Source organism: Pteropus vampyrus, unplaced genomic scaffold, assembly GCF_000151845.1.
Source record: "Pteropus vampyrus isolate Shadow unplaced genomic scaffold, Pvam_2.0 Scaffold348, whole genome shotgun sequence".
NCBI classification, from domain to species: Eukaryota; Metazoa; Chordata; class Mammalia; order Chiroptera; family Pteropodidae; genus Pteropus; species Pteropus vampyrus.
In genome coordinates this window covers 2,341,528-2,359,470 of record NW_011889129.1, presented here as the reverse complement: position 1 = coordinate 2,359,470, position 17,943 = coordinate 2,341,528, and the positions used below count along the sequence as shown (strand labels likewise).

The 17,943-nt window shown below is 45.7% G+C and overlaps 1 protein-coding gene across 1 annotated transcript in view; it reads left to right on the top strand.

Annotated features, from left to right (window-relative positions):
* Positions 1 to 17,943, top strand: part of FBXW4 (F-box and WD repeat domain containing 4) — a 76,273-nt gene that overhangs the window by 20,939 nt on the left and 37,391 nt on the right. Inside the window, exon 5 of the mRNA XM_011378881.2 lies at positions 1,000 to 1,094. Coding sequence (XP_011377183.1) covers positions 1,000 to 1,094 — 95 coding nt within the window. The remainder of the gene's footprint in view (positions 1 to 999; positions 1,095 to 17,943) is intronic.

Genomic DNA, 17,943 nt, shown 5'->3' with positions numbered 1-17,943 from the left:
ACTTGTGTGTTCCCCTTATAGCACTGCAGGGACCTTGAGAGGTCATTGATCCATCTGGCTGCCTCAGGATCTTTCCTTGGCTGCTGTCTGGGGACAGCCCTGTATATGTGAGGTTTCCTTTCTGTTTGGTTAGAGGCTTATTTTCCTGTGTGTGTCATCTGGGGTAGGGTGAGGTAGGGGGGCCTCATGCTTAATGGGAGATTTCTAAATGCATTGACTGCTGAGAGGGCTCTGTGAGTGTTGATTAGAGTTAAGCCCAGAGTGGCTGCTAATGTACATTCCTGACTGATAGGGACCAGATAATGTGCTCCAAACAATATTTTTAACCTGTAGGAGATATGGAAGCTTAAAAGAGTTAAGCTTTTCTGCTACTTTTGGTGACACTAGGTGCTAAATTCCCTGCTGACATGAATAGCATTGGACCCTGGGCATTATCAACAAACAAACAACAACACACCACCTTTCTACTTTGAAGTTTCTCCTCTTCTTCCATTCTTTCCTTACCCAGCATCTTTCATTTTACTCCTCTTTTAAATTCTACTCTAATTCTATCTCTGTCTTCCCATACTTGCTCTGCCTCCCTCCCCTTACATCCCCAAAGTAAAATCTTGGTGAGAGATAAGAGAAAGGAAAATCCACAAACATGGGGAGATTGCTAAGAGAGCCAAGCCCCATCTTCTCACTCTTCTCAGTCAAGTCTCAGCTGAGGAATGTGGAACTTCTGATTCCCTGATATAAAGATGGCTGGTAAGTGAGGGCTATCAGGTGAAAGTAAATGAGGGTGGTTAGGACTGGGAGCCAGGGTCTATTTGGGTGGTAGGCTAGCCAAAATCTGGAGAAGCCCCTCTCCTGCTACCCTGAGCTCTGTGTATATGGAACAGAAAGAATTCTTCATTTCCCCACCCTCCTAAGAACAGTCACCCCACCTGGTGCATCTTTCCTCCCTTCCATCCCCATCCCAGGCAATGCCAACGAGAGCATCTCCTCTCCTGTTTCCAGGTATGGCCTTTGGCCTCAGGCCGGCTCGGGCAGTGCTTACACACCATCCATACTGAAGACCGAGTCTGGTCCATTGCTATCAGCCCATTACTCAGGTAAGGGAGACATTTTTGGATATGGTTTTGTCCCATCTAATAATGATTTTATTTTGCAAGGTCAGGTGGGTTAGAAAATCTTACACCATATAGTCTAGGTTGTTTTGAGCTATTCTCCTGGAGATTTTGGAAATCCTCCAGAGACTTGAGGTCTGAAGCTCACTTCATATATGTGTGGGGTCAAGGTAACCTTCTAGGGGCTAATTTCCTGAGCATCTAGCCAAAGAAATGTGAAGGAAAAGATACTATGTTAGAATGTAACTGAGTCCGTCTGTTACAAGAGTATCCCTTTTGGAGCAGATGCCTTTTTGGGTTCTCTCAACACCCCTGGGAGGTGACAGCACCAGCCAACCTGCTCTCACAACTCACATCAGTGATTTGTTCCCCTTGAAAAATGTCTTCTGGAGTATCCCTTACGGAGTTGAGTCATCAGGAGAGGCTTGGGACCTATGTCTCATTGGGCCATCATCCAAAGATATGTATGTGGAGTAGATTCATTGACCATTGTAGCAGAAGTGCCAAATTTTTGATGGTGACTTTACCCTACCCTTTGGTCCAATTGGTATTTCTCTAGCTTTGCTAGTCTATGAGCAAGTGAGCTTCGCATCCTGATTTCTACTTTCTAAGTTTTCTTGGACCAAGTCAGAGCTTCTCTTGGACCAGCAGGGTACCATAGACGCCCTCTCCTGCACCTGCTCTGTCACAGTATTTACCTAGGGTTTTCTCCACTTCCTTCTCCCCTCACTCCCCACCCAGATGATCAATGGGAAAGCTGTTGGGCTGCCACCCTCCAACACTGGATATGAGTCAGTCACTTGTTTTATGAGAGTCGATTCCCCCCTTTGCTCAGCCCCCTTCCCTCCTTCGCCTCACCCCATGGAGCTCGCATCCCTCCTGCCCACTTCCACAACTCCCTTTCAATTTTTTTTCTTTTAAAGAATTAGAGCCGATTAGCCACGTCATTAATTCTTCAATTTGACGGCTGATATAGCAGGACCTGAAACACATTGCTGACCCCAGAGAATGGAGACCCCGTTCCTTAGCATATTGACGATGGGAGAAGTTAATTAAAATTCCACAGAGCGGGGGTGTCGGCTAACCTATAAACCTGTCTCTGTTCAGAACAAATCATTCTAGCTATCCTAGGAAAGAGGGAAGGAAGGACCAGCAGGGAGTAAGAGAGGCCTAAGTATGTGGGAGTGGAGGGTGGAAAATGGAGCCATCAAGCTTTGTCCCCTCCTCAGTTTCTTCCTAATGCTGCCATTTTTAAGCCAGTTAGCCAGGCTTGCGGGAGGGTCTGTGGGCTGGATATGTATAGCGATTGAAGGAAGGTGGGACAGCTTGCGGTAGGTGACAGGTGGGCTGGTGAGTTTGTCTTGGTATTTACCTGTGGACTTCTACTGGCTTAAGGAGACTGGGATGAGCTGGGGAGGGGTTGGTAGTAGAGGGAAGTTCTTCAGGGCCAGAGATGGTCCATGGATTCCTGCCAAAGAACACGGACAGGCTCTCCCAGCACCCCCACCCCATAGTGCTCTGCTCCAGACACTTCCTCTGGAGTGTTAACAGAGAAGAGCATGGAAACTGTCGAAGATGGCATCAATAAAAGTTTGAGGACAGAATCCACCCTCATCATTAAAGAAGCAGTTTAGATCACAATTAACTGAGTTTGGGTTTTTTGGCCACAACTTGGAGACTGGTTTTGAGGAAGGACCTAGCTTTCTATTACTAGTACTATTCTAAGACTGCTACTGCTACATGCAGCAAGTATTTATTAGTCATTAGCTCCATGCCTGACCCTCTGCTGCATCCTTGATGTGCTTTATCCTTGGTGAAAACCCAATTCTTATGTTTTCTTCACATTCTCCTTTAGAGTCTTCTTGTCCCCCTGGTGTATTTTCTTGCCCCGGGGTGATCTTTCACTGATTATAAATGAAAACAAGGAAAATAGTTGTAGGAATCACTCAGTTCAGTGCCATTATATAAACCTGACAATTTGAAAAATTAGAGCACTTCTTTCACTCACTGTTGGCTGGCTGTCCAATTGCTCACCCACAGTATTTGAGATGACCTTTTCCCTAACTCCACAGATGGTATCTTGGAGTCTTTTTAAAAACAGTTTACATTTGAGATTCTACCTTTATACTAGATTACCAGGGTATATTCTGGTATTATCTCTGCCCTTTTTTCTCTTACCCAAATATAAACTGGGACAGGGATCTTTTCTTCTTCTTATTAGATCCATTTCTTCTTTCTGTGTCTCTGAATTTGAACCATTCAATAACCTTTCAATGAACCTTTCATTCATTTATCCCGGTCTGGGAGACACCGCCTCCCGGCTTTGGGGTCTGTTCTGGGAGATTGGAGTTCTGCTTTGACAGCAACCAGGAGAGTGGCCTCAAGTAAGTCATTCCCTTCTTTGTGCCTCAGTTTCCTCATCTATTAAATATAAATACTATTTCCTTTATAGACCTTTCTAGATTATTGTGAAGATGACCTGAAATAATGAGTAAGAAAATCCTCTGCAAAGCTGGAAGGGCTATAATATGTCAACTGGAATCTCTCCTCTCTGGTATAGTATTTGTTTAGTGGCTTTGCCTGCTCTCATCTGTCCACCTGGGCTCCCACTCTCCTGGCCCTCAAGGAGTTACACTGCCCTTTTGTAGTCTTCTTGAGGTGCAGGTTCAGCAGGAATCTCTCTTTCCTCTTTTTACTCCTGTAGTATTCCTGTACTCAATGTCTGCTTTCTGTTCCCCTCTCTGCCACCTTCCCTATTGAGTATGGTCGTCAGTGTCACCAATATGATGAAACCCTGAACCCCTCAAGAAGAACATGAGGGGAGATGGGCAGCAGCTGTCCTTTAGGCCAGGTACTCCTGGTTTACCTGACAATTTCTCATTCCCTTATTGCTCCCTCATTCAGTGAGAAGGAACCTGGACCATTAGGAGACCTGGCACATCTCTTTCCTCAATTAATCTCTTTCTTCTATTTTAATTAATTTGTCAGAGCTATTCATCATATTTATCTTTGATGCTGGGGCTTTTCTGCTTTATTTTCTTACGTATATACTTAGACACTTAGAGTATGAAATATGAAACCTCAAGCCTTAGGCTTATTTTGAGGTGCTCATGACCGGGAGAATGCAGATATTCTTTTCTATGTCCAAATGTCGCCTTGCCTTCCTTCCATGATCTTGAATTCTTGATTTGTAAATGGTCATAGAGGATGATATTTAATACCGGTTATGTGCTTAGAGCTATGTTTGGGCACTCAAAAAACATGGAGGGAAAACCAGTAGTCTTCACAGGAGGGAGGCAGACAAGGACCTTTTCTTCTACCTCTTACCCATCGTCTTGCCCTGACACCAGTAGCTCTATTTTTAAGATTCATGACTTACAGATGAAACTCTCCTCCTTCAGTGGAGGCCCAGCCTAGAGTTGTTAATGAGTGAAAGAAGGATGCTTTGAGGTAGAAGTCAGATGCTGGAGCCATGCCTTGGGTGTCAGGACATAGGTGTGGGTATGATTGTTGGGCTGAAATACATTCAGCTGGTCTCAGAGATACAACCTCCTGAGGTCACATTGGATTCTGAGCACTTTTCTATGAGTAACATGGAAGAACAGACTCTTAAAAAATGTGCAATATATTTTATTGTCATATAAAATTATTTGCAGCTGAATAAAGTTAATAAATACTCAGGAGTGAGGAAATGCAGAACCGTTAAAGACTTAATTTCATTCCCTCCTACTTTCCATCTTTTTTTTTCTTACTCCCTTTCCTCCTCACTCCTTGTATACTGACTGAACACTTGCTATGAAGCAGTTGTCCTGAAGATCCTATTCAGGGGGACAAGATGTACCATAACTATAATGGTTGTCAGACGATACTAAGTATCTGAAACTAGGCTGGCTCTAGTTGAGGGGGTAGGGGGGATGCCATTCCTGGCAGAGGGAGAAATTGAGCCTCAGGGAAGCTCTATTCAGGGCACATGTGGGATGGGGCAGAAGAGGCATCAGTTGGTGCTTGGATCTCTAGCTTGTTGCCACATCCTGTGGGCTGAGGAAGGGCCGTAAGGCAGGCCCGGGTCATTGCCATGACTTTACCACTAGCATCTTGGACAGTGGCTGTGGCTCTTGAAAGGCTCTGTGGGAATTGGGGGACATTCTCTCTTCCTGGAGGGCGGAGTTGAGATAGAGAGGGGTGGAGGAAGGCAGTGTATAATGGAGGCTTAGACTCACTCAGGTAGCTGTGAGTGCTCACCCCATTTCAAGAGTGCAAATACTCATAGATCATCAGTTTGCAGGGCCCCTTCCAAGCCAGCTGTGGGGGTCCTGGTGGTGAAATGAATCTGTAGGCCCACTTGCTCTGTTTGCCTAGGAGGGGAAGAGAGAGGAGCACCCGACTCCTCTTTCCTTGCAGACACCATATTTATTACCCTCCAAGAAATAGGAGGTGCTCAGCAGAATCCTTTCGCCATCTCTGAACAACGCTTGCTATCATGTGAGTGAGTGTGGTCAGGAAGGTTTCCCAGAACACTTGGGTTTTAATCCCTTTTTTTCTTGTTTCTGTCATTAGGGAAATATATGAGTGGTATAGGTGTAGAAACTTGACTTAGCTGCATTATTAAATATACAATATAATTTTGTGTTACTTTGCTCACTGTGGTGGCCTGTTTGTTTTTGGGGGGATTAGTCCAAGTCTGCATGAAATGTACCGATTCAAATTTGTAAAGTGAGTTGCAGCCTCTGGGGGGTTTTGATGGAGCAGCTGCCCCTTCTTGCTTCATTTCTCCCAGAGGTGAGGGAGAGTCTGGAAGGAAAGCAGTCACTGTGTACTGTTTGGTAAGGGGGTGGGTTTCTGGGGAGAGCAGAGTGTTTGTTCCAGTGGCTACAGGGTTTACTGTGTGTTGTGTGTGGGGTAGATGCATATTCACTAGCCTGTTGAAATACACCTTTCTTTAGTGAAAGGTAATTGCATCTGGAGTTTTCTCTGACAGAGAGGTTTGAAAGATTGCAAAAAGAGGCAGCCAACTTTCAATGTGGATTCTTTTGGTTCCCAGTGGTTCAGCAGTCCTTTGGACCTGGATTTTGTAACTCACTCAGTACTTTTAGGAGAAGATGAATCAGAAGTAAAGGTTGTGCCTCTGAGTTTTGCTTTTTCTAGTTGGCGATAGAGAGCTGGGTCTTGAAGAAGATCCCTAACCTTTATAACCTGAAGAAAGACTCTGATGGATGACTTTGTCATGCTTCACATTGTGGAGATCCTCCTGATGGCTTGGCCCATGGCCAACATGAAGAGCTCTCTGTTTTCCCTTCCCAGGGTTGAGGCAGAGGGAAGCTTCCTCAAGGGTCCATCTGGAGAAAGACTTCCCTAGGCAAGGAGCGTCCTCCTTTGCCAGGCTGCAGAGTAAACAGGAGGAAACCTCTGCATGTGATGCTGAATGAGAGAGTCAGAGGCACAAAGGCACCATGGAGGAGCTGGCATGGCTATAAGGGGAGGCATTGACAGAAATTCTGGATAATGCTGGCCCCTTGGTCCAGTCTGGAATGACCAAAAAGTGGAAAAGGATCAGTGTGGGGATACAATTAAATCAGTCTCATCCTGCTGAATCTCATGGCAGTGTTTACCACCCTAGAGTTCATTGCGTGTTCTAAGCCAAGCCTCTCCGGCGGGTGTATCCATCAGTAGCAAGGACGAAATGCCACAGGGGTGGGTTTCACTTTCTCAAGACCCTGGATTTGTGCCAATGCTCAGGGCAGGATAGGTACAGGGAGCCTCATGTGCTGAGCTGCTGGCCTGAGACCAGCAACCTAACCAGGCCTGGCTAGCCCAAGAACTCGTTTGTGGGAGCAACTTCTTCCCTGGCAGGCAAGGTTGGCTCAGTTGTCAAGAGGTGACTTAAATAAAACACCACAAATAGAAAGAGAGGCTGCTGCAGAAGGCCGGAGATTGTGGATAGAGTCCATGCATCGAGACCCTTCCCCTGCTAACAGGGATATATTTCCTTCCTACAGTCTCAGTGTTTCAGTTCTTTCTTTCTTCATCTCTGTCTCCCTCCCTCTTGCTTTCCTATCGTAATCTCTTTCTCTCTCCAGGTACCTAAGCATTAATATGTACTAGACCCAGGGGAAACAACAGTGAACTAGACAGCATAGTCTGATAGAGAGACAGACCAGTCAAATAGGTAATTGGTGTGCTATATTCTCAGATGGGGGAACAGAGCACATTGGAGGGATCAGTCTTCCTCTTCTTCCTGCTGCCTGCACTTCCTGGCTCCATTCCCCGCTTGCACCGATATTTCTTCTACTCTTCCCGCATCAGGAAGAGAGAAGGTAATTTTCCTGCCACAGCTGTGGCTGACTTTTCTGGGTTGTGTGTGCAATGTGCCTGTGTTTTTCCACCTTTGATCACTGTTCTGCCAACAGATAATTTAGCAATCACATCCCAAGGTGGAAGCATGGAGTTAATGTTAAAATTAGTTGGGTTTTTTTTTTTTTTTTTTTTTTTTACTCTTTAAACTTCAGTGGGTGATGAGGCAGAGAGGGAGGCAGGAGGGTGAAGGGGAGCCATAAATTCTGTGGCTTGTGTAGCTGTTCTCTGAGTAGCCGGGAAGCCTCTGATGTCTCCACAGCACTTTCATTAACATTTAAATTAAGGGTTTGTTTTCCAGTCTGTTTTATAGGCAGGGACCTTTCATGGCCTGTCACATGCAGCCCCCCTTACCCCCCTTCTCCCCTTCCAAGCAAGTGTGTAATTGTAGCCACTGCTCTATCCTAACTCTGGGTTGCAGCTGGAGTTCAAAGGGAATTCCTGGAGATGGAGCTCTGGAGGTATAAGGTGTAACAGTTAGGATGTGGGTGTTCCTCCTCAAACGAAGGTGCTGTGCAGGAGCTCTTTCTCATATTATCTCACCTGCGCTTTACTCTGCTCTTTCAAGGGACACACACTTCAATCTGACTCTGACCCCCACCTTTTCTTCCCTGGGGCCATGGGGCATGTGGGAAAGGGTGCGTCCATGAGCGGTTTCTCCTTATATCACAGGTTAGGGCCTGGGACAGATGGTTCTAAGATACAGATCTTCATGCTTATCTTCCTCCTTTTGATTTTTTTATGAGCCTCAAGAATACTTCCTCCTATTCTACTCCACTTACAGAAGCAAAAATGTAAAAGAGATTACCATCTGAGAAAATTTATAATATAGTAGGTTCCTTTGGTCCTAAAAAATGCATTCTAGTGTAGATGGATATGTGCATACACATCATACTTAGTCACCAGCGTACTGTGTTTGAAATAGCTCACTGATTTAGGTGATCATTTGAGGAAACCGTTCTCTAAGGTCTTGGCATTTAGAAGAAGCTCTCCTACACTCACAGAGTGAATTTGTTTGTAAGCTTCCTTACACACTAGCGTATTTGGCACCATTTGGGGTGTTTTGAAAAGACATCCCTGCTCCGGTCTCTCTTCTTGTCAGCATCCTGTTGATCTGTAGGTGACGAGAATGTGTACCAAACACAAAGCATCTCATTAGTTCATAATCTCTGAAGGCTTAGTTAACTCACTGCTGGTCTTGAGTTGGCTTTCCTCTCTAGACAGTAACAAGAGGGGTATTGGGGACTTTCTTCTCTTTCTGTTCAGAGGCTGAGAATTTTCTTTCACTTTGAGCCTTGATTTCACTACTTGGGTCACCAAGTCTTTCATCCTTCCTTCACTAATCCACTCAAACTGTTGTGACTTATCTATAGGATTGAAGATGGCTGAGTGTATTGCTGTAGTGTTCCAGGTAACCTAGTCAACAGGTGGACACTCTCATACCCGGGGGTGCTGCCCAAGTGGAGTGCGGGAGGAGCCTGGTGACCCTTGTGCAGGTGTTGCTGGGCTCAGATTGCAGCCTGGTTTCCAGGCCCTGCCTGGTGGTGATTAATCTGGGACACGGGCCAGCAGAGGCCCAGCCAGGGCAGCTTTGGTCCTTCACTGTGAAGACCTTTGGCTCAGAGACTTAACTGATCCCTGTAGCTTGCTTCGGCTTGAGTTTGATCTGTCAAGGCTAAAGGGGGATCCTGATGGTGGGGCGGAAACTTCTAGTCCTGTCTGACTTATGGCACCAATCTGTTCCAGTGGCCCTGTCATGATAACACTCATATATTTAAGAAGATTTCCCCACCTGTTAACTGTAACACTCAGATCAGTCAGAAGAAAGATCTTCATGAAATACCTGTGTTTTTAGTTTCTTGAGCCAGTGGAGCCTCCTCTTATAAGTAGACTAGGGGTTGGAGTGGGCCTGAGTGGAAAAGGCAGTGGTGGGGCATGGATGGATCAGTAGCATTAATGTGTATTTATGTATTGGGGTGGGGGGGAGTCGGGGGGGGGATCATGTAAGAGGTGGAAGGATCACCCCGTCTTCCTGCAGTTAAGTGGCTGTCAGGCCATTTGGGGCAAATTTCAATATTTTAGTTTGGAGTCGTTTTCAGTTCCTTGTTTTTCTTTTCATTTCAAACCAAATTTTTGAAACTGTGCTTCCCCCTTTTCATCTATCAGAGTCCTAGTCCCTAGGATCTCCAGGTGGCAGTCTTTTCTTCTCCAAGTTCAGGGCAATCACTTGTGGTTCTACTTGGTCATGGGCTTAAGACCCAAGAACAAGAATTCAGCTGCCCATCACAGTTTCTCTGTGTCAGTGAGTTTCAGTAAGTTTATTATAGTAGTTCCATTTGGGATGGGGGTTAGGAGGTTAGAACCCAAGAACTGGAACATTTTTCTCACACCATTAAGAAAGAGAATAGACATCCATGTATACCACCAACAATAGAATATGTTGATACCACTGATATGGAAAACTGGCTATAAAGATGCTATGAATCATAAGATCTGATCGATTCTGAATTCTGCTGTGCTGACAAGAGTTTCTATGTATAATGACCATTAAGGATGCATCTATGCCTCAGCAAGCCAACAAATGTGTTTGACTCTTCCTTCAGATCAGTACTAAAAGATCTCTGACATTGTGGATTGGACATCTGCTAACCCTTGTGCGTCTCTAGCAGTTTCTTGAACAAGACTCTTTTGAAGTTTCAGATTGTGAGCTTTGGGGGGCAGGGGCTTTATTACCTATCTTTTGTAAGAGTTTTGTGCCTGTGTGCTATAGATGAAACCCCTGTGCCTCTGAGGTGCCCTATTAAGCTGACCACCCAAGATCCTTGCCCCTTTTTCCAGCTGGTTCTTCTTGCTCTTCTCTCTGGCCAGGGCATTTTAATAGGGGGTAGTTTGTGACATGGTCTGTAGCGCCCTGTCAGGCAGGCTTGGCTCAGGCTGAAGGTGTTGGCAAGGGAGGGAGGAGTGGAGGGAGGAGCGAGAGGAGTATATGCATATAGAAGCCATGGTAATTGCAATGGGAATATTAGTCCAAGAGCTGCTGGCCCAGGAAATTGCTTTTTTGGAGAAGCTTTTCTTTTTCATAGTTTGCAATGCAAATTTAAAACATGAATGAGAAACAAAAAAGTATAGGAGGGGCAAGTGGAGTGCCATTTGGAATGTGATCACATCCAGATTCTTCAGCAGGGTAGGGTCTTAATTTGCAAATGAGAATTTCAAGTAATGAGAGAGAAACTTTAAGGAGATTAAAATAATTATAAATCATATTTTGCTGTGCTCTGCCCTCCGCTTCCATGTTTTTGTGTTCAGACTTGTCTCTGGCCCTTCTCAGCTTGCCCTGCTGTCTCCTCCTCTGCTCCTTTCTATAGCAAAGCCATAATCCAGCTTCTAGAACAATGGCCCTGTGGTCATGGTATAGTATTTTGATTTTCACAGCAGGCTGGAAACAGTAGCCCCATCTAAAGTCGGTACACTTTAGAAAATGCACACCGGACCTGGAGGCTGGAGCCTCCCTGTGCCGGCTGAAGAGCTTGCATCTCAAGCCTGCTTTGAGAAGGCGTTAAAGGCTCTTCATCCTATACTTTCTCTGCAGGTAGGCTTGCTGATGCAGAATGTGGGGCTGTGAGGCCTTTTTCCATTCTGATTTCCCGTGCTTCATTTTCCTGATATAGAGAGGTGTGGCTTTCTGCTTCCAGGCTGGAGACACTTATGTCTGCTTTGGTTCTGGGTGCTTGGGTGATGCTGGAGGTGGGGATAGGTAGAGGATGGCCACCACTTCCATTATGTTGGCATAGCAAGTGGTCAGAAGCTTTAGATTGGCTTCTTTCTAGGAGCTGAGCTAGACAGGGAGACACAAAGAGAGGCAAGAAGCCATGTGGAGGAAGAGCTTTTCAAGTATAAATATGCCCCAGTGGTAGAGGCCACTGTGCAGCTGTGGGGGCCGCTTCTCCTCCTTTGTGTGTGGCTCTGTTGCACTGGCTAAACAAATAGGGAAGGAAAGGCCGAGATATGTGGGTAAAAGGAAAGGAACCCCTTTCTGCCTGTGGCCACCATGAGTGTCCGTCCTTCCCTTCTTCATTGATTGGGAAATTTTGAAAGAGAGATTAGCTCGAGGCTTGCCCTGGGTCAGTCCTGTGGTGCCTGGTCAAAACTCTGGAGGCTCGGGAACACAGTCTCCCTATAGAATGCTGTCCAGATTTAATCAGCCATCACTTAGCACATGCTCTGCACTCTGAACTCACTGCACTGTGGCCTTACAGGGCTGCAGAGAGGGTCCAGCTCAAAGCACGTGACCCACTATTTCTCTTTCTCCTGAGGACTCTACTCTTACAGGATGTTTCTGTTTCTCTAGTTATTTTTTGCCTGTTGTAGCTGTAGCATTAGCTGTCCTGGCCAAGCTTGGGCCTCTCTTCCTCCTGGGCCTGAATGGGAGGAGACAAAGTAAGTGATTAGAGTGAGGTCCTATGGTAAATGACCCAAGAGAAGGGTCAGCTGGACATGAGGGTGAGATTGGTAACATTTGGCAAAGAGAAGGATGTGTGGGTTAATGGGCTTGAAGTACTCTACTTTCCTGACCAGTTTGAATCTCACTAGTATCCAGAGTGAGCTGTGGTTGAGAATAAAAACAAAGAATTAATACAAAAAATATAGATTGTTCAAAGGCTTCTTCACTTGTTAGAGGTCTGTGGCCAGGAAAATCCTTCTTTGCTGGCTGGTAAGGGTGGACTGTCTCCAAGAATAAGGTGAGGAAAAGTTTGGGTTTTAAAATTGCATTAGTTTGGTAATAAGTAACAAAATAAAAATGTAAAAACCTTTTGACACATAAATTCCATTTATAGAAATTTATTCTAAGGCAATAACCAAACAATATGTAAGATATATGTATAAAGACAGATTAAGAACACATATATATTCATTAATAGGGGTCTGGTTAAATATTTTATGGTATATTCACCCAATAGAATACTACATAGTATTAAAAGGATGATATAAGTATATATTTGTTGACCTCGAAGATGCCATAATATGTTGTTTAATGAAGCCACAAAACAGTATGATAGTTATTTGATTATCTCTTCAGAGTTATTTCTTATGTGGTAGATTTCTATTGACATTTACTTTCTTTATAATTTTTTATACTTAAATTTTTTTATAATGAGCCTATTTTTATAATTAGAAAGAGCATAAATTACATTAATTGTCTATTTTAGTATTGGGCAACTATATAGAGAATTCTTCCTTATTTTTACAGTTATTTGAATTAAAGATGCATGGACCCATATTTACTTTTTTATTTTAAACAGTTCTATTGAAGCATAATTTACATACCATAAAATTCACCCATTTTAAGTGTACAATTTAAATCTACAATTCCATAATTTTTATTAGATTTATAGAGCTGTGCAACCACAATTCACTTTAGATACTTCCTTACATTTACTTTTGCGACATTAAACTTGGTTTCATGCTTAGGACTTTTTGTGGGGAAAGAAATAAGTTAAAATACTGGAATTTGTTTAAAAAGGCAGTGTAGACTCAGAAATGTTTTTCTATGTGCAATGCATTATTTCTGAGTGCCTGCCTTACAGATGTATCAAGAATGCTGCAGCGTGCAAGGTCACATGGGGAGTATGTGGCACGAAAGATAGTTTTTACTATCCAGGGGCTTGTAGTCCCAGTGGGGAAACAATGCACGTCCTCAGATTTATTCCAGTATACAAGCAGTATGAGGAACCATCAACTGTCAGGGTTATTGACAGGAAATCGGAGGAAAGTGGTAGCCTTTTTGTTAAATCAGGGGAACTTCTTGGGTGACGCGGATTTGAAGTGGGACTTACAGGATGGCTCTTCTTAAATTGCATAAGGGAATATGAGGCAAGGGAACTAGTATGAGCAAAGACATACATGTTAAAGAATGGGGAAGCTCAATGTAAGTTTGAGGTTCAGAGCAGACAAGTTTGGCTGGCTGGGGTGGAGGGTTTGTGTAAAGAAGTGGTGTACAACGAGGCTGAAGGAGAGGTTTGGGGCCTGGTTTTGGAGGGCTTTGAAGAACAGAATTTGACTTTAACTTGAGGATAATAGGGAACCATGGAAGATTTTTGGCCAGATTTAAGCTGTTAAATGATTAGTGTGATGGCCCAGTATATAAGATACTTTGGAAGGGTAGAGACTGAGGTTGTTTGTATACTTATCCAGGAGTACACTTTGTTAGCAGTAGGAGACTGGACTCCTAAGGACAGCGGGAAGACAACCTGGCTTTAGGAGAAGCAGAGGAAATAGTCTGTAGGCAGTCATGACTGCATGCGGGTGAGAGGGAAGAGACCTGTATGAGTTCCTCTGTGAGCCTGATGACTAAAAGGGACCCTGAGTTCCATTTTAGTCATGTTAGTTTGAGGCGACGATGGGACAGTCAGGTAGTCATGGCCAGAGATAGCCAGGAATGGTGGCCTGGAGCTCAGACATGAGGTCGAGATGCAAAAGGCATCAGTGTGGAGACAGTGGTCGAAATAACATGAGAGATTGGTTCCTAAGGAAAGCTCAGAGAGAAATGAAGACAGCTGGGCAAGGAGAAACCAGAAGGCAAAAGCACCATCAGAGAGGCAAGAGGAAAGGTAGGAGTCGAGAGAGTAGAGCATCCAGTAGAAGTAGACTGTGGGCAACTTATGTAATTCACTTATCACTACCTTGTTTATTAGGCCTCTTCCCTATTCTAAATGATAATTAGAGAGAGAAAGTAAAAGTACACAGCCTGGATAGTGATGCATAGAGATTTGCAAGCATTTTATCCTCCTCATTTATTTTGTCCTTTTCAAACTATAATAAATTCCAGGTTTTTCTTTCTCTCATGTTCTTTCCTCTGGTTCAGTTCTTTATTGTTCTACTCTATAGCTATTTTTTTTCCTTGAGGGTTGCCTACTTTGGGCTTGGTAATTTTTTCCCCTCAGCTTACAAAACTACTAAGTGCAAGCTGGGTTGTGGAGGGTCAGCAACTGAGCTAGAGGTGCTAAGTGACAAAGTGAGGGAGTATCATTAATTCTAGTTGTTTTCTTCGTGTATAATGGTAGTCAGGGCAAAATAAGTGAGGCTGATTTAGGAGAGAGAAAAAAGCCAGCCAACCATTTACCATTTGGAGAGGTTCGGCATTAGAACCATAGGGGCTGCCCAGGTTCTGGGCTTGCTTGGGCAACTGTGCCTGTCTGAAAACTTTTTCTTTAAAGATAATTAAATAGAAACTTTCAAATCCTCCTCGGGTTTTTTGGATAGTAATTCCATGAGGCTTGTCATTTGTGTTTGAGGCTAGTGGTGAGGAGGGCGGAGTGAGGAGAAGCGAGGGGGTGGAGATGGGAAGCAGGGAAGGAATCGGAGAGAGAAATTTTATTGAGGGAGAGTTTACTGGGTTTATGGGAGGGAATCTCTCCCCTCCTCCCCATTCGGATTTGAAAGAGCCGGTGAATCTTTGATTAGGTGCAGGTCAAAAGAATTTACACATTGTGACCTTAATAACTAGAGGTGATTGGCAGGCGGGCTGTGGGGAGGGGGCCGCGGGCCCCTTTCATCTCACTTAGCACAGAGGAGAGACAATGGGCCAGCCGATTTTTCTTGTTGTCCCTTGTTTGAAAAGGTCTGGTGTCTCTACTAGGTACCTGTGACATGGGGGTCTTGATTGGGGTCTCATAAAGGCCCCTGTCAGTATGTCCAAAGGCCAAGAGTACAAAAGCAAGCAGTGGGTGGGGGTCTCAGCTGACCACTGAAGAAGGGAGGGGAGTGTCCAGGAGGCAGTGGAGGGAGAAGCAACCCCCGATGGGAGCCCTTATAGAAGGAGGGGAGGAGGGGGGCAGAGAAGGGCCATTTTTGTCCCTAACTCATCAAGCACATCTGCAGAATTGTCCAAGCTGCTGCCTCCCAGTTTCAAAAGAAAAAAATGATCGTTTGATAAACCGTCCCCGATTCACCACTTTCTCACAAGGGTGGAAGACCCAGTCCTGACCTCTGTATGATTTCACATCAAGACCAGGCTTTCTTTCCCCCACCCCCAAATTGCTAGAGAAACTTTGAAATGTATCCTGTGGCTTTCTCTCTCCCTTCTTCAACCTCTCCACCCCCATTTCCCACCCTCTCCACCCCACTGGCCTCTGTTTTCTCCCTGGGCGCTCCAGAGAGTAGGCGAGTAATTAGTCCCCTCTTTCTGGGGCACAATGAAGGCAGGGTGTTTGACGGGCCCCTTCCCACCGCTCACAGAGCTGGGGGCCTGGGGGGAAAGACCAGGTGGCATGTGCAGTGTGTTCCAGGCCTGCACAATCACTGGGGCACAGGCCGGGGGCTTAGGAACAAGTGTGCCCCTGCTTCTCGAAGGAATGTGCAGAGGCGCATGCATTAATGGTCCCCACACAATGCTTGCATTTTTTTCCAGGCAGAGGCATCTTCCCTGTGAAAAGGCTGCCGAACCTGGAGCCCAGGCGGGAGCTTTGGCCACCACGATGGCGTTATTTCCCACCCTGCGCTTAGTCACTTGGAGCTAACATGGGAGACCAACAGGCCGCGTCTCCTGAGAGCCTGATCTTTGTATCCAATGTGTGCTCCCCCTCTGCCCTGTCAGTTTTGTGTGTTCACGGAGTGTTGATTTTAATGCGGGCCTGTGTTGGGCTGGGAGGCCAGGCTGGGGGGCCTCAGGTCTTTGTCTTGCAGGGCCTCTTCTTCTTGGAGGGTCTTCAGTCCTGGAGGCTAGTGGCAGATTTGAGAGGTAGGATGAGATGCCAACTCTGGCTGGCAGAGGATTCCCCTATCTATGCGTCTGTCACAGACTGCGCGGGGTGCCCAGAAAGCAAGAACACCTTGGGATGCTCAGGCACATGCTTACTTGGCCCACACCTTACCCCTTGAGGAGGGCAGTTTAGTTTTACCACACAAGGCTGCCAGCTTGAAGTGAGTTCTACCTGCCCCTTGTGACTGAGTGTGGCAGGAGCTCAGATTGTGAGACTCGGGGAGCCAGGGCAGAACCCTGTCTGCAGTGGTTTGGGAGTGGTGGGGACAGATAGTACGGGTGCTGGAGGAGCATAAGTCTGCTGCAGATGACTACCCAGAAATTGGTAAGGGCCGGGAGAGGACAGGATTAGACAGAAAGAGGCAAAGCGTCTGGGAGAGCATCAGCAAATCTCAAGTGCTCATCTCCGGCAGTTGAGGCAAGAGCCCCTAAAACTAGGGACAGAATTTTCCCCATTGAGGCGAACTGGGGCCTTGTCACAGATATACCCACTAGGAATGTCTAACAGGATTACTTTACTATCCACCTCATTGCCTTTACTATCCACCTTTGCTGTCCACCTCATTGCAGTGTAGCCTTGTGCTAGGAGCTGGGGGAAAGGATCTTTCCCCATTCTGGGCCCCTAGTCTTGCTGAGAGAGAAGATGCATATGCATGACCTGAGTAGGGGGAGACTGGGAGCATCAGCCTGCTCTGCTTCTAGGAAGAGTTAAGGAGCTGGTGGTGACCACCTGCCCATCCCCTGCCCATGGCCAGGCCATGGTCCTGGCATCTGTTGTAGTGCTGGGGGTGGGGCCTTCATTTGAGGGATCATGTTTTTAGAAAGGGACTATATTCCTCACTTTCCATAGGATCAGAAGAAAGAGATGTGGGCTGGCCACTGAGATGAAGTGGCCCTGCAGAGGCATTCCGCCAAGGTTCCCGAGCACAGTGGCTCCTCTGTGCTGCTCTTGGCATCCTTCAGACTGTCTCAGGAATTGGTACCAGTCATACTGCCAGGCCTGACAAGGAGAAAGAAGCTGGAGCTCCAAGGCCTTTGAGGGGTCTGAGTCCCAAAGGGGCCTACCAGTTAGGAGCAGCTCCTGCCCTGGGCCACTCTGTGGCAGAGAAGATTTCTCTCATTGAGAAACAGGCATTCTCAGCAATACCCACCCCCTCCCCTTTTCCTATACTGTTCTTTTCTCTTAAATTTTCCAAATGGTGTTTCTCCCTTCCCTTCTTTTCTATTCTGTGGGCAGCTCATAAAAAGCCTAAAAGAGACAGAGCTTATGTGTATGGATGTGATAATGGAGGGAAGGGTGTCAGGGATGGTCACACTGGGGCTCCAAGATTATAGAAAACTCTACCACTCCCCTGGGCTGTCCTGCCAGGACTGGGAGGGCACCAACAGATCATAACCTTTAAATGCAAACTCAGTGGAGGAAAGAGATGGAAGTATGGAAACAAATTAGATATATCTATAGGGGGTGTTCAGCTAGAGAAAATGAGCATTTCTTACTAATTGGAGTGCAGGGCATTTCATTATTAAGCTTCATTACAAGGGGAAGAGTGCAGCAGGCTTCTTTGGGGATTCCCTGGGCTGTTTTTTCCCTTTTAAAAGCAGAATAATATTTAGCTGGAGGAAGAGGAGTTGCCCATGGTAACTTTGCAGGGCACCCAGGGATTTAAGGGAGAGTTCGAAGCAAGGGAGAAGGAGGGAGAGATGGGCCAATGGGAGAGTGCTTAG